This window comes from Suncus etruscus, chromosome 1 (genome assembly GCF_024139225.1).
Source record: "Suncus etruscus isolate mSunEtr1 chromosome 1, mSunEtr1.pri.cur, whole genome shotgun sequence".
Classification (NCBI taxonomy): Eukaryota; Metazoa; Chordata; class Mammalia; order Eulipotyphla; family Soricidae; genus Suncus; species Suncus etruscus.
Window position 1 is genome coordinate 173,408,724 of NC_064848.1, and position 16,939 is coordinate 173,425,662.

The window sequence follows — 16,939 nt, forward strand, 5'->3', positions numbered from 1 at the left end:
GTTTTTTCCTGTGATGTAAGGAGGTCTACAAGTGGATAATTTTAAGGAATATCTATTCCCTACACATGGCAAGCACTGCCAGAATTAACAATTGGAGCATGACATGTCCGGGTTTTTTGTTTTGTTTATGGGGACCCCATACAAGGCTGTAGTCTTCAGAGCTTGCTGCTGGAGGGATTAAGGAGGACACATGGGTATGGTTGAGAATTGTTTTTGGGCTGGCTGTGTGGAAGGCAAATGGCCTATGTGCTGTACTGTATCTTTCTGATCTCTATGTGGTTGATTCTTGAATTTTGGGTGGTTGTGTGTTAAAAGTTTTCAATGTTGGGTCAGAGAGATAGCACAGTGGTGGGGTGTGCTTGCCTTGCATTCAGAAGGATGGTGGTTTGAATCCGGCATCCCATATGGTCCCCCAACCTGCCGGGGGCAATTTCTGAGTGTACAGCCAGTAGCAGCCCCTGAGCGACGCCAGGTGTGACCCAAACTCCCCACACACACCAAAACAGCTTTCGATGCTGCCAATTATTTGTAACCTCTCACATTCAGTTTAATAGGTAGGATCTAGAATACATGGAATTTGGGAGCAGAACCCTCTTAATATATAATTCAAATATCTGAGATAATCAGCGTCATTGTATAAATTTGTTAAGTTCCAAGGGAAAAAGTGTTCCACTTTATACATAAACTTATTAAGTTAATGAATGACACTGAATAAAGTGAAATTTTATTTTTTTGCTTTCTCCCCAAATTATGTTTAGGAGACCTTTGGACCACTCCTGCAGGAATCTTGTCAACTGGGCTAGTGATTCAATGGAAAAGTCTGGTTCAGGGCCTGTGCTGCCTAGGATTATGTGAGGAAAATTCAGTGGTCTTTAGGGGTCTGCAGGGCTTCATCTCATGATGCTTAGGGGTTCAGAAGGGTGTTGGAAATCAAACTACAGTTGATTGTATGCAAGGCACATACCTTAATGCCTAATATCTCCCTGGCAACTAAGCTGAAAAAAAAATTTATTTTTCTCTACTCTGGTTTTTGGATACACCCAAGGATTATTCATTGGAGGCAGTATGTGTGGTGTGGTGTGGTATAGTGTGGTGTGGTAACTTGGTAAATAATTCCTTGGTAAAATAACCCAACTGGTTGTTCTTGGCTCAGGAGTGACTCTGGCACTCCGGGGACCATATGCAGTGCTAAGAATCAAACTTGGGCCAATTGCATATAAGCCAAGTGTCTTATCCCCTGTACTCTCTCCAGCCCCTAAATTCCAATTTTATAATCAGGTTACCTTGCCAGCATCGCCTCCATGAGGGTAATGAGATCCTGGAGAATGTACAGGAGACCCAGTTGGAGATGCAGGAAGAATACTAATAATATCAGGATCAAGATCATCTCCTGTGTCTAATAAATCAAAAATAACCATTCCATTCTCGCCATCTACACAAGAGAGAGAAAAAAAACACTTTTCAGATCTTATACAGAGAAATATTAAAATTAATAGTAACCAAATTAAGAATGATTCAACCACAACAACTGATTGTCTATCATATGCCAAGTATTGTGCTAGAAGCAATATAATGTTGCATAAAAAAAGCATAATGTTGTCTGAATAATGTCTCCCCAAACGTTAACATTATAATCCTAGAAACCTGTAAATATGTTAATATAAAGAACTTTGCAGATGTGCCAAGGATCTTGAGATGGGATGATTAATCTGAATTATCCAAGTGAATCAAATGAAATCACAGAAGTTCTAACAAGGAAAAAAGCAGAAGACTCAGAGTCAATACACTGAGATAAAACCACACTAACACTGGTGGCCCTGAATATAAAGAACACCATGAAAAGAGCTGAAGGTGATCTTTAATAACTTCCCAAAACAAGGAAATAAAATTTCCCTTACAGCCTTCAGAGTATGAAACCTCTTGTTGTTGGTTTTTTTGTTGTTGTTGTTGTTTTGGGCCACACCCAGCAGCACTCAGCGGTTATTCCTGGCTCTTCACTCAGAAACTTTTGGCAGGCTCAAGGGACCATATGGGATACCAGGGATCGAACCTGGATCGGGCCACATGCAAGGCAAACGTCCTACCCACTGTACTATTGCTTTGGCCCAGAATAAACCCTCTTAAGATAGACCACTAAGACTGATTTTTGGAATTATGTACTCCAAACAGTAAGTATGCATTATTTTAAAGACACTAATTGTGTGGTTTTCTATCACAATAACAGAAAATAGGGGCCGGGTAGGTGGCGCTGGAGGTAAGGTGTCTGCCTTGCAAGCGCTAGCCAAGGAAGGACCGCGGTTCGATCCCCCGGCGTCCCATATGGTCCCCCCAAGCCAGGGGCGATTTCTGAGTGCATAGCCAGGAGTAACCCCTGAGCGTCAAACGGGTGTGGCCCAAAAACAAAAACAAACAAAAACAAAAAAAAACAGTTTAAAAAAAAATAACAGAAAATAAACAGTATGTTGGAAATAAAAATGTGTTTTAAATAACATGATTCAAACCTTAATTCTCTTGCTTTTAAATGAAATGGTCAGTTTGAAAGATTTATAGTATACAAAAACAAGGGTCAAGAATATGGCTCGGGGAAAAAAAAAAAAGAACATGGCTCAGGGCCGGCGAGGTGGTGCTAGAGGTAAGGTATCTGCCTTGCAAGCGCTAGCCAAGGAAGGACCGTGGTTCGATTCCTCAGCGTCCCATATAGTCCCCCCATGCCAGGGGCAGTTTCTGAGAGCTTAGCCAGGAGTAACCCCTGAGCATCAAATGAGTGTGGCCCAAAAAAAACAAAACAAAAAACAAACAAACAAACAAACAAAAAGAATATGGCTCAAGGGGCTGGAGAGATAGCATGGAGGTAGGGTTTTGCCTTGCATGCAGAAGGATGGTGGTTCGAATCCCGGCATCCCATATGGTCCCCCGAGCCTGCCAGGAGCAATTTTTGAGCATAGAGCAGGAGTATCCCCTGAGCGCTGCCGGATGTGACCCAAAAAACAATAACAACAAAAACAAAAACAAACAAACAAACAAAAAGAATATGACTCAAGTGAATAGCATAAGCTTGGTGGCTTCCAGGGTGCTGGAGCAACAGCACAGCAGGTAGGGCTTTTGCCTAATATGTGGCCAACCTGGGTTCAATCTCCAGCATCCCATATGGTCCCCTGAGCTTACTAGGACAGATTCTTTTTTTTTTTTTTTTTTTTGGTTTTTGGGCCACACCCGGCGTTGCTCAGGGGTTACTCCTGGCTGTCTGCTCAGAAATAGCTCCTGGCAGGCACGGGGGACCATATGGGACGCCGGGATTCGAACCAACCACCTTTGGTCCTGGATCGGCTGCTTGCAAGGCAAACGCCGCTGTGCTATCTCTCCGGGCCCACTAGGGGACAGATTCTTAAGCTCAAAGCCAGAAGTAACCCCTGAGTACTGCCAGGTGTGGCCCAAACTCCCCTCAAAAAAAAAAATTAAGTGAGAGGCTGGAAAGATAGTATAGGGGTTCAGGCACTTACACAGTTACCCCAGGATCCATCCTCTTTACCATAGAGATAGGAGTAAATCCTGAGCACTACTGATCGAGGTCTAAAAACCCACCTCCCCTCCAAATCATAGAACAAAATAAAGTAATACACATATTTGTAAATTTAGAGATGTGCCATTTAATTCAAAGCCTCATTAAAGTATTAATAATTTTATCTATTAAAATGCAATCTGATTTAATCTTAAAAGATATATCCCTACTTTGGGGCCAGAGCAGTGGCGCTAGAGGTAAGGCATCTCTGCCTTGTAAGCCCTAGCCTAGGATGGACCTCGGTTTGATTCCCCAGCATCCCATTTGGTCCCCCAAACCAGGAGCAATTTCTGAGCGCAGAGCCAGGAGTAACCCCTGATCGTCAACCGGTGTGACCCAAAAACAAAAACAAACAAAAAAGATAATAGTCCTACTCTGCCGATTTATATAAATTACTAAATTATTTAGGCAAAACAAGATAGGAGAATATAAAATAAGTTACAAAGGTATTTTTCAGATAATTTTATAGCACAGGAATGTACTTTTTTTTTTTGGTTCTTGAGCCAAACCCAGTGGTGCTAGAGTTTTCTCCTGCTCTGCTCTTAGGAGTAACTCCTGGTGTTGCTGGGGGTATGTGTGCCAATATGAGATGCTGAGAATTAAACCTAGGTTGGCTGCATGCAAGGCACGAGCTTGTACATAAGTTGTACATAGTTGTACTACATAGTTGTACCCACATGAAACATTTTTATAATTAGTTACCTTTGGAAAATTTGAAATAATTTATTAAATAATACTAGTTCTGGTATCAAGTAAAATGACTAAATATTTCCTTATTTTTTGTTTTTTGGATCACACCCAGCAGCGCTCAGGAGACCATATGGGATGCTGGGATTTGAACCACAGTCCTTCAGCATGCAAGGCAAATGCCCTACCTCCATGCTATCTCTCTGGCCCCTGTAGCTTTAATAAGTTCTAAGAACAATACACATGGGTGAAGGTATTACTTAAGAGTGCCAGTCATTATAACTCAAGTCCATGAGTTCAATCCCACATGTCAAGTTTGGTCCAGGCAATACTGCTGTTTGGGATAGCTGTTACCACAACAAAGTGCGCAAACACCACAATGAAGTGAATGCAACCTTCCCACCCTCATCATCATAACAAAAAAAAAAAAAAGAAAGAAAGAAAGAAAGAAAGAAAAAATAAAATAATAATAATAATTAAAAAGACAGGGCCAGGGATGTGGCTGAGTGGTAGAATACTTGCCTTGCAAGTGTGAAGCTCTGGATTTTATCCCCAAGCACTGCAAACAAAGGGGGAAAAAAAAAGGAAGGAAAAAGAAAACATACTAAATCAAGGCAACAGGTATACTCAAAGTTGCCTCTGCCACCTCTCATAAGAATAAATGTGCTTATTCTTTATTTTAGGGCCCACATGCAAAATTCAGGACAATCTCTCCATCTTAAGATCTTTAATAAAGTCTGCATTTTTTTCCCCCAATAAAGTAGCCCTCAGGTTTTAGGAAAATGAAAATGTTCTGAGAGCCTTAAGTCAGTCTATAAACAGTTATAATTGCCAAAACTTATTTTAAATGTATCAAATAACAATTTACTTACCATTGCCAGGATTGAAAGCTAAATCTAAATTTTCAGTGGTGTAAGTAGCTGAAGCTACTTGAACTGAAGCAGAAGTAGGGAAAACAAGTATATGAGTACACGATGTGTCCTGCGGAGTATTTAACTGAGATGTCTGCATGTTTAAAGTGGTACTTCTTCCGAACACAGAACCAGTTGAGACAGAATCTGAAAAGAAAAATAAACATTTAAAATATATATGAATAATCAATACTATAAACTCAGAACTATATAAAGAATTAATTTTGATGAAAATTAAGTTAACTAACCTGGCATAATAACAAAAGAGCCTTGAGGTTCCATTGCTACCAAACAAGCACTGAGAATGCTGGGAGAGTCTGCGGCAGAGATACCACACATTCGACACATATCTTTAAGCCTTTTACTTAGAGACTGCAAGTTTCGACGACTTAGCAAACAGCTCCAATCTGTGGGTATCAAGAGTAAAGATTTAATATTCCAGATAATAGAACTGTTTTTGTGACACACTTAGTGACATTTAGGGATATACTCTTGGCTTGAAACCATATATTCAGCCCTAAAATGAGCACTGTTTCAATCCTGCAGAATCAAATTAAAGCATATGGGTTTTTAATTAGTGTATCTTTCAAACAGAAATCATCACCACTATCACCATATTTTTAAATTTTGTTTTTTATTTTGGGTCACCCTCAACAATGACCAAGGGTTAAGTCCTGGCACTAAAGAATCACTCCTAGCAGTGCTGAGGGAACATATGAGATGCTGAGGATGAAACCTGAGTTGGCCACATGTAAGGCAAGCGCTGTACTATCTTTTAAGCCCCCATCACATTTTAAAAGACCTCTTAATGTTGTTGTTACTCAGTATCTTTGTCCTGTCGACTTTAATGTATCAATCTGTTAAGAGGAACTGAATATGAAGCACAGGGAGAAAATAAGATTGGGGCCGGTGAGGTGGTGCTAGAGTAAGGTGTCTGCCTTGCAAGCGCTAGCCAAGGAAGTATCGTGGTTCGATCCCCCGGCCTTCCACATGGTCCCCCCAAGCCAGGGGCAATTTCTGAGCGCTTAGCCAGGAGTAACTCCTGAGTATCAAATGGGTGTGGCCCGAAAAACCAAAAAAAAAAAAAAAAAAAGAAAAGAAAAGAAAAGAAAAGATTATGACAAATAGCAGGATAAGTAAACAGTGTAAGTAAAAAAAGTGACAGTGAATTTTTAGAATTTATTTATGGGTTTTGGGGCTACATCCAGCAATGCTCAGAAAGTACTCCTAGCCCTGCACGAAGGAATTACTTCTGGTGGTACTCAGGACCTGAGTACCTGAAACCAGATCAGGCACATATAAGGCATATGCCTTACCCACCCTACTATCTCTCCAGGCCTGGTAATACATTTATAAAAATACCAAAAAAAATCCTTCAAAATTTTAAATTCTTTAGAAAAAATAATAAAATTTAAATTATTTGTAATAGACTTAACTTTTTAAAAATGAAACTAAATAATTGAGAATATGACTCAATATCTTGCACGTGTGAGGTCCTAGGTTAGATGATCCAAAAATGGGAGAGAAGACAATTTTTACAGTCTTTGTATTTTATTGAGTATATATGCACTTAGTTGTGGTCTGAAAAGTACATGCATTGAAATAGAAATTTAAGTACTAAATAATGGGCCCGGAGAGATAGCACAGCGGTGTTTGCCTTGCAAGCAGCCGATCCAGGACCAAAGGTGGTTGGTTCGAATCCCGGCGTCCCATATGGTCCCCTGTGCCTGCCAGGAGCTATTTCTGAGCAGACAGCCAGGAGTAACCCCTGAGCAACATAGGGTGTGGCCCAAAAACCAAAAAAAAAAAAAAAAAAAAAGTACTAAATAATATAATTACAAAATTTTACCTTTTAATTCTCCATGACCTATCCTTCCTAGACGGCCAATTACAACTCTCCATGGCAATGAACTCATTTGTACCAGTCCTAAGCACCACTCCCAAAGTTTCTGTAGACCACATCTTCGAGCAGAACCTTTTTTCCGACGAGCCCTATTGTAAGAAATAAAGTCAGTCATTAATATTAAGTCATAATAAAAAGCTGTTTTCTTGGGGCCAGAACAGTGGGGCAAGCAGTACGGCATTTGCCTTACATGCACTAACTTAGGATGAACCGTGGTTCAATCCCCCGGTGTCCCATTTGGTCCCCCATGCCAGGAGAGATGTCTGAGTGCATAGCGAGGAGTTACCCCTGAGAGACACCAGAAGTGGCCCCAAAACCAAAACCAAACCAAACCAAAAAAACCTGGCTTCTTAATTTAAGAAATTAACCTATCATATTTTTTGTACCACAAGATGCACCTTTTTTCCCTCAAAAGATGGGAAAATATGTCTGTGCTTCTTATGGAGCAAATGGCGCCTGGAGCTGAAGTGTGAGTGCAGGGGACTTTTTATTAGTTTTATATTAACAAAAAGTATTTTAAAAATATTTTTTCTTTTTAATTTTCTGATGTAAAAAAAAAAGTTATAAATGTGTTTAACCAGCTGTGGACAGGTGTATTGTAAATATACTTTGGCCTCACAGACTGGTTGTTCCCAGCTGCCGTCTCCTGATGTCTCGTTTTTCTCGTCTAAAAACTATGTGCATCTTATAGAGTGAAAAATACAGTATTTGCTAATGAAGTAGATATTATTTTAGAGTAGTAAGATATAGCTCAATTGACCAGAGTAATTTTCTCCAGATCATTTAGCCAGTAAAAGGAAGAATTAAGATTTAAGCCCAACTCTCTCAAACTCTAGAGCTGAGCTTTATGAATGTGCTTTATGTGATGCTAGAGATCAAAACAAGTTAATCTTGCAAAGCATAACCTCCCATTATTAAGTTCCATTCCAGGTTCTTAGATCTCTTAATCATTATCTCACTTCAAGTTTCAGCCGCATGCAAGGCAATTGTCTTACTACTGTGCTACCATTCTGGCTGTATTCTTTTTAAATTTTGGGCCACAACCAGCAATGTCCAGGAGTTACTCTTGGCTCTATACTTAGTTATTTCTGATGGTACTTAGGTATCATATATGAGATGCTGGGGATTGAACCCAGGTTGGTTGTGTGCATAGCAAGTATCCTATCTACTGTACTATTACTCCAGTCCCTGTATTTTTCTTTATCCACTCTCTCATTCATTAAATGAGCATACTCTTTAAAAACTCAATTAAAGGGGCAAAGAGACAGAATAGTAGACAGAGTGTCTGCATTGCATGGGACCAATTCAGATTTTATCCACTGTACCCTATATGGTCCTTTGGTTCAACTGTAAAACATCTTATTTTTTTGTGGGGGGCGGGCCTCTGGGCACATCCAGTGAGGCTCAAGAGCTATGCCTGTTCTGTGCTTAGAAATGACCTAGAGTGGGTCTGAGGGAACCATTTGTATTGCCCACAAATAAACCCTAGTTGGCTTTAAGCAAGACAAGCACCTTATACTGCCTGTATTCTCTCTGCCCCTGACCATTATTTCTTTTAAACAGAAATCAAAACTGTGTCTAGGATATAAAGTATAAAATATTGCTTTGAACATCTATTTTGTCATTAAAGATTCATAACCAACTTAATATTAAACTGAAGTTTCTATATTTTGCTTTTTCAGCACTAAAGTTTAGTAACCATCAAATATTTCTGCACATAATCAATTTCTTAACTTAAAGAAACGGAAGCACTATAAAATAGAGGAAAAAAAATAAAGGATCGATTCAAACCTTAAAACAGAAAATTACCTCATGGACTTACTTATTTTGTTATCTCAGGCAATTTTTGTTTGTTTGTTTTTTGGGTCACACCAGCAGCGCTCAGGGGTTACTCCTGGCAGGCTCAGGGGACCATATGGGATGCCAGGAATTGAACCACCGTACTTCTGCATGCAAGGCAAATGCCTTACCTCTATGCTATCTCTCCGGCCCCAATCTCAGGCAATTATGAGTAGCCTTGAAACAGTTTTATGTTTTTAGGCCACACCTGTTTATGCTCAAGGGCTGTTCCTGGCTCTGCACTCAGGGGACTAAATGGGGTACTGGGGATCAAACCCAGGTGGCTGCATGCATGGCAATGCCCTATTCCCTATACTATCTCTCTAGCTCTAACCATGAAACTTTTTAACAGAGAAATCTATTAAGAAATTAGAGAATAGGGGCCGGACCGATGGAGCAGCGGTAGGGCATTTGCCTTGCAAGTGGCTGACCCAGGACGGACATCGGTTCGATCGCCCAGTATTCCATATGGTTCAAGCCAGGAACAATTTCTGACCACATAGCCTGAGCATCACCGGGTGTGCCCCCCCCCAAAAAAAAAGAAATTAGAGAATATATATAGCCACAATTGTTGTGACAGATTACATACAGACTTGAAATGGCATAATATCCGATTACTGCCAAGAAAAATGTTAAAACAGGCTGGGAGGGGCTGGAGGGGTAGCACAATGGGAGGGCATTCACCTTCCATGTGGCTGACCCAGCTCGATCCCCAACTACCCATATGAACACCTGAGCCTGCCAGAAGTAATTTCTGAATGCAGAGCCAGAAGTAACCCCTGACCAATTGTGACCCCCCCCACAAAAAAAAAAGACAAACAAAAAACAACAAACAAAAAAAATCCCCAAACAGGATGGGAGAGATAGTACAATGGTTGTTAGGGCATTTCCCTTTGCATCAGGCTTACTGGGATTCGATCCCTGGCATCCTTTAAGGTCTCCTGAGCACTGCCAATAAAAATGTCAAAGCATTGTTGGATTTGGTCCCAATACAACAGGGGTCTTCAAACTATGGCCTACGGGCCACATATTGTATTCATTCCCATTTTGTTTCTTCACTTCTAAATAAGATATATGCAGTGTGCATAGAAATTTGTTCATAATTTTTTTTTTTACTATAATCTGGCCCTCCAACAGTCTGAAGGACAGTGAACTGGCCCCCTGTTTAAAAAGTTTGAGGACCCCTGCAATACAACAAAAATCTGAAATGAAAGCTACAATCTAGGTTCAGAGAAATAGCTCAAAAGTCAAACCAAGGAGCCAAAGTATTAGAACAGTGGGTAGGGTGTTTGACTTGATGTGGATTACCCAGGTTGGATTCCTAATATTGGTGATTGGATTGTTGTTTTTTTTTTCCCCTCCCTCCCTTCCTTTCTGGATTGGGTTTTGGGAAAATTACACACCTCAAACTCTAACTATCACCATATATCAATTTAAAAAAGGCAAATTAAATGCATGCTTTACATGGAGAGTCCAGTTCAATCCATGGTCCTCAGTACACCACCAGGTGTGACCCACCTATTCCCCTCTAAAGCAGCCTCACAATCCTAAGTTTTGAATATAAATTTGAATTTTTCAATCAATTTTTACTCAAGAAAGTTCTTACACTTAAGTATTTTATCTTAGATAGTATATGAGTGAATGTTCTTTAGATGCATGACTACTAATTTTTTTCTTTTTTTAGCTGCAGACATTTATTAGTACCATGCTTCACATTTTTTTTGTATGGGGTTATTTTTTGTGGGGGGTGTCATGCTTGAAGGACCATGTACGGTATTGGAATACAAACCATGATTGTGACTAAACCTCACAGAAAGGCAAATGCCTTAACATTTCTGCTACTTCTCTGGAACCAATGTTATACTTATTTAGGCCAAATTACTGTTTTATGCTTTATGACAGAATTTAGGAATCTTACTATCTTTTATCTGAGTAAGATTTTAAGCAAAATTATTTGTAATTCTCTTAATTATATAATCTATTTATTACGACAAAGCAAAAAGTACTTATAATTCTATATGTCAATATAAAAATTTCAGTTTTTTAATTTATGTATGCATTTCTTATCATGGAATGATACAATACAAAAGAAAATATAAGTACCTATTTGGAACATCAATGTTAATGATACAAGTTTCTAAGAGTTCTCCATACAGATCTGTGCAAGATGCAAGAATCCATCTTTGATCATGTGATAAGCAGTAGCCCACAAAAAGAACATTGTATTTCTGTCCTGCTTCTCCAAATGTTTCTCCTAGCTCTGTCTGTTTATCTTTCACTGGAGCCAGAATGAAAGGAGGTGAATAAAGTCGAATACACTCTGGTCTCTGTAAAGTAAAAAAAATAAGTTTATTAAAAACGTGATTGGAAATGAGAGCTTTTTTAAAACTTTTTCATAGTTAATAAAAACTAACACCCGGGGGCCAGGCGGTGCGCTAGAGGTATGGTGCCTGCCTTGCCTGCGCTAACCTTGGATGGACCGCGGTTTGATCCCCCAGCATCCCATATGGTCCCCCAAGCCAGGAGCAACTTCTGAGCACATAGCCAGGAGTAACCCCTGAGTGTCAGCAGGTGTGGCCCAAAAACCAAAAAAATAAAAAAGAAAAAAAGAAAATAACTAACACCCAAGATTAACTATGATCATAAAAAAAAACTTACATCAGGACTTTTCAGAGCAGTTTCCATGGCTAAACCTGGACCAAAGCCAGTCAATGTTTTCACATTGGTTGATGTGGGGAGTGGTCTCCGACACTGGGTAAAGACTGAGAAAGCTAAAGATTTTAAATGCTGGGTATAGATTTGTCTATCTTCATGCTTCACAGGTTGCAACAGGTACTGACAAGGAACAATCTAAGAAGAAAAAATATAATATTAAATTTCCAAAAAGAAAATAAGAACAACCAAGTGTTTATATATTTTTATGACAAAACTTAAAATGTAAAAAGGTATTTTATTTTATTTTATTTTTGGATTTTGGGCCACACCCATTTGACCTTACCTCTAGCGCCACCTTCCCGGCCCCAAAAAGGTATTTTATTAAGTTTTCAGTCAATAGTAAAACTTAACAATACATTATTTAAAATCCTTTAAAATTTTTATAAGGGCCTGAGAGCTAGTACAGGGCTTCAGGTGTTTGCCTTTCATTCAGATGACCCTGATTTAATCCCTGGCATCACATATTATTCCCACACCAACTCTAAGAGTAGTAACTGAGCACCATTAATATCCAGAAGTCATATTATTATTGTCACTAATTTTGATATTTTATATTGAAAATAATTCAGTATCTCTGCAAAAAAACTCATTGTTTCTCTTCCTACTTAAAACCTGGTTTAGAACTTTAGCTTACGTAGGTCTATGCTGTATTTTCCTAATAAGTGTTATAAATTTTACTTTATTTTTTTATATTTTGGGGACTATTACTTGGGGGGGGGGGTCACATCCAGCGGTGCTCAGGAGTGTTCAGATATTGCTTCTGGCAGGCTCAGGGGACCCTATGGGATGCCAGGAATAAACCAGAGTCTGTCAGGTGTTGGTTGCATGCAAGGCAAACACCATACAGTTGTGCTATTGCTCTGGCCCCAGGGTTATAAATTTTAAAAAGGGCTTATGGGTCAAGAGATACAGTACAGCAGGTAAGGCACTCGCCTTGCATAAGGCTCAATTCTGGGTACCATAGGGTGTGTACCCTAGCCCCTAAATCCGAAAAAAAAAATAAATAAATAAAAGGCTTTTAAAAGCAACATATAAAGTTTTGCTTTGCTTTTAGGTCATACCCAGGTATACGCTGGGATAACTACTGGCTCTGCATTCAGGAATTATTTCTGGAGGGAATCAGGGAATTGAAACACATATGGATTACTAGGAATTAAACCAGGGTTGACTGTATACAAGGCCCTACCTGCTGATAGTTCTATCTCTTCAGCCATATAAAAAATTTAATGTACTTTCAATGAAAAATGTTTCGTTTGCCAAATTTCTAGATGATTATAAAATTAGCCTTTTTTGGGGGGGCCACACCCGGTGACGCTCAGGGGTTACTCCTGGCTATGTGCTCAGAAATCACTTCTGGCTTGGGGAACTACATGGGACGCCGAGGGGATCAAACCGCAGTGCATCCTAGCCTAGTGCAGGCAAGGCAGACATGCCTTACCATTGAGCTACTGCTTCAGCCCTTAAAATTAACCTTTTATACCCTATGGTTTCTATTATAAAATTACAAGTAATATCAATATAAATAGAACATAACCTGGTTTTTAGAAAATTAATTTGAATATAGAACAGTATCTTAGGGGCCCGGCGGTGGCACTGGAGGTAAGGTGCCTGCCTTGCCTGCGCTAGCTTAGGACGGACCGCGGTTCGATCCCCCGGCGTCCCATATGGCCCCCCAAGAAGCCTGGAGCAACTTCTGAGCGCATAGCCAGGAGTAACCCCTGAGCGTCACAGGGTGTGGCCCAAAAAAAAAAAAAAAAAAAAAAAAGAACAGTATCTTTGAAACTTCTGTGAACATCAAACTATTCTAAGTAAATTAACTTGTATCACTTATCATTCTTACCTGTACAGAAACAGTACTCTTAATATGAGGAGGAAGAGTCTGGACCATTTCCAAAAAACAACGAAGTAGCCCCAAAGTCCAAACATTAGATGAATTAGTGCTCTCATCTTTATTTTCATATGTAAAAGGATCAATTATATAAACAACAATTGCAGGTGGATAGGTGATTGCATGTGAATCACCATCTGTAGGAATGCCCACTTTATCCCGATCCATAGTGCTGAAATTGAATTAGGAAATGTAAGTTAGAAAAGAAATTACACCTATGTTTGTTGTAATAGCATTGAAACAGGGTTTTCAATATACTGTTTTTCTTTCTTTTGGTGGGTGAGGGACATAAAAAAAAAAAAAAAAAGCTCTGAAAAAGAACATCTTTCTCCAAAGAAAATGGTGCAAACACATTTTTTTTTTTGGTGGGGTGTGGCATACCCAGCTATACTCAGGGGTTTCTGCACTCAGGAATCACTCCTAGTGGTACTTGTGAGACTGTATGAGATGCTGGGAGATCAAATCTGGGTTTGACCAAATGCAAGGGAAATGTCTTATCTGCTATGTTACATCGCTCCAGCCTCCACCTACAATTTTTTTTTTTTAGTTTTTGGGCCACACCCGTTTGACGCTCAGGGGTTACTCCTGGCTATACGCTCAGAAATCGCTCCTGGCTTGGGGGACCATATGGGACGCCGGGGGATCGAACCGCGGTCCGTCCTACACTAGCGCTTGCAAGGCAGACACCTTACCTCTAGCGCCACCTTCCCGGCCCCTCCACCTACAATTTTAATACTGTAAGAAGACCCTTGTATTAAATGGAGTTGTATTTTAAAAATGCATAATTCAAAAAAAAAAAAGACTCAGAAATACCACAGAGCTTAGTTTAAAGTTATAATAAAAAGACAAAGTTACACTGGATTGAAATGTTGCTCAATGATGGAACACTTGTTGTGTAAGTATAAGATGCGTAAGATTTTTCTCATGATCACAAAGCTGATAAAAGCTACTAGACTTGGAAGAAACCAAGTTTCCAAACTTAGTTTTACTATACAATTAGACTATATACATTGATTTCCTACTTCGATACTTCAGTTAGATTTAGAGAGAGTTGGGGCACCACAATTTTCTACTCTACCAGCTGTACCCCGGCCACAAGAAATAACTGCTTTAAAAACTAAAATAACGGGGCCGGAGAGATAGCATGGAAGTAGAGCATTTGCCTTTCATGTGGAGGAACAGTGGTTCGAATCCTGGCATCACATGTGGTCCCCCAAGCCTACTAGGAGTGATTTCTGAGCGTAGAGCAGGAGTAACTCCTGAGCGCCGCTGGTGTGACCCAAAAAAAAAAAAAAAAAAAAAAAAAAACCTAAAATAACATAAGCTTAGCATTCTTACGAGGACAATAAATGGCCCAAAGTATCGATATAGTACTAGAAGGACAGAGGAATTATTAAAGAAATGTTTTAGAATTAGCATACCATAGTCCTACGAAAAACAATGCAGATTGTCTATGAGAGAAAGAACAAATATGCTGCTGCTACTTTTTGGCTTCTGAAATACATAGTATTTGTAGGTTCTGCCCATCAATGTTCAAGTAGGACTCAAACAATTTTAAATGGATACCCACTTGGGAACCATATAGCTTAACTAAGTATTCAACATCTTAAAAACTCAAATTTCAAAGATAAATTCAAGAGGAGCTTAATCCATGACTATTATCTTTTTTTGGGGGTGGGGTGGGGGGGGTCAAACCCGGCAGCGTTCAGGGGTTACCCGGCTCAGGGACCATATGGGATGCCGGGATTTGAACCACTGTCCTTCTGCATGCAAGACAAATGCCCTAATTCCATGCTATCTCTCCGGCCCCTTATTGTTTTTTAATGTAATATGAATTTTTACTTAAGCACCATGATTTCAAAACTATTATCTTAGTCACAAAAAAGGCATCACAGGGGCCGGAGAGATAGCATGGAGGTAAGGCGTTTGCCTTTCATGCAGAAGGTCATTGGTTCAAATCCCGGCGTCCCATATGGTCCCCCGTGCCTGCCAGGAGCAATTTCTGAGCATGGAGCCAGGAGTAACCCCTGAGCACTGCTGGGTGTGACCCAAAAACCACAAAAAAAAAAAAAAAAGGCATCACAAATTTCTATTTCTTAAACAATCAGTATATTTAAAGGTACCTTTCAGACACATCTGGATGTGGCTGTGTGGGAAGTGAAGATGACTCTCCAGAAATCCCAGATGTTTGTAGAACTGATGACTGTTGCCCTCCTAGTTGACTATTCTGGACTGTACTCGTTGGTGTAGACATGGATCCTGTAGCACTGCTGTTCATACTGCCAAAGGGTGGAAATGAAGGTAGTTTATTTGATGATATTCCACTGTTCAAGTTGGAAGATGATGATGAAGTTGAAGTTGTGGTCAAAGTTGAGTTGGCTGTGGCAACCGAAGAAGATATGGCAACACCTGAAGTCATTGTCATAGTGCTGCTTGCTGTAGATGCTAGGGTGGCAGATGAAGTATTAGCATTTCCAGTATTTGTCATCTGTGGTGGAGTAATCAAAGACTGACTTGTAGGGGCAACTAAATTTGGCTGGGAAAGTAGAGAGCTGTCCAATGGCTGGGAAGCAAGATAAGGACCTAAAGATAATAAAAACAGACAGGATATTTAATTTTTATTTCACCGATTGCTTCTTTTATATTGAACTATGTATATAACAACAGTTTAATTGATCTTTTATCTTGCAGAGGGGCACACCCAGTGGTGCTCCGGGGCCATTTCTGGCAGTGCTCAGAGCAGTATATGGGTAGTAGCCAGGGATCAAACTGGGTTGGCTGCATGCAAGGCAAACCCCTACTCACTGTGCTATCACTTTGGCACTTAACTGATAATTTTTAAGTCTTTTTGGATATTACTTTTCCTAAACTACTTGTTAAAAGTGTAGTGGAGTGGCTGGAGCAATAACACAGTGGTAGGGGGCATTTGGACCTTGAATGGATCCCCAACATTCCATATGGTACCCCAGCTGCCAGGAGCAATTTCTGAGTGCATAGTCAGGAGTAACCTCTGAGTGCTGCCTGGTGTGGCCCAATAACTGGGGGAAAAAAAGTGTAGCAGATACTAACTTTCTATTGACCGTTAGAAATGGAAGAAACTAGGGGCCAGAGAGATAGCACAGCAGTAGGGCATTTGCCTTGTACGCTGCCGATTCAGGACAGACTGTGGTTCAAATCCTGGCATCCCAGATGGTCCCCCATGTCTAGGAGTGATTTCTGAGTGCAGAGCCAGAAATAACCCGAGTGCCACTGGGTGTGAGCCCCAACACCACTCAAAAAAAAAAAAAAAGAAAGAAAGAAAGAAAGAAAAGAAATAGAAGAAACTAAACAAAACTAAAAAATATTAAAAAAAAACAAACACCATTTGCTTACAAAATAAATGATTTCTATGCAAGGGCAACAAAATTCTATTTCCTAAACATTTTTAATAAATGTAT

At 39.9% G+C, this 16,939-nt stretch overlaps 1 protein-coding gene across 1 annotated transcript in view; it reads right to left on the bottom strand.

Annotated features, from left to right (window-relative positions):
• Positions 1-1,274: 1,274 nt before the first annotated feature.
• Positions 1,275-16,939, bottom strand: part of MED13 (mediator complex subunit 13) — a 105,400-nt gene continuing 89,735 nt past the window's right edge. Inside the window, exons 20-27 of the mRNA XM_049764678.1 lie at positions 15,626-16,085; positions 13,455-13,674; positions 11,558-11,749; positions 11,003-11,226; positions 7,007-7,149; positions 5,406-5,564; positions 5,119-5,304; positions 1,275-1,432 (exon numbers count right to left, since the gene is read on the bottom strand). Coding sequence (XP_049620635.1) covers positions 1,275-1,432; positions 5,119-5,304; positions 5,406-5,564; positions 7,007-7,149; positions 11,003-11,226; positions 11,558-11,749; positions 13,455-13,674; positions 15,626-16,085 — 1,742 coding nt within the window. The remainder of the gene's footprint in view (positions 1,433-5,118; positions 5,305-5,405; positions 5,565-7,006; positions 7,150-11,002; positions 11,227-11,557; positions 11,750-13,454; positions 13,675-15,625; positions 16,086-16,939) is intronic.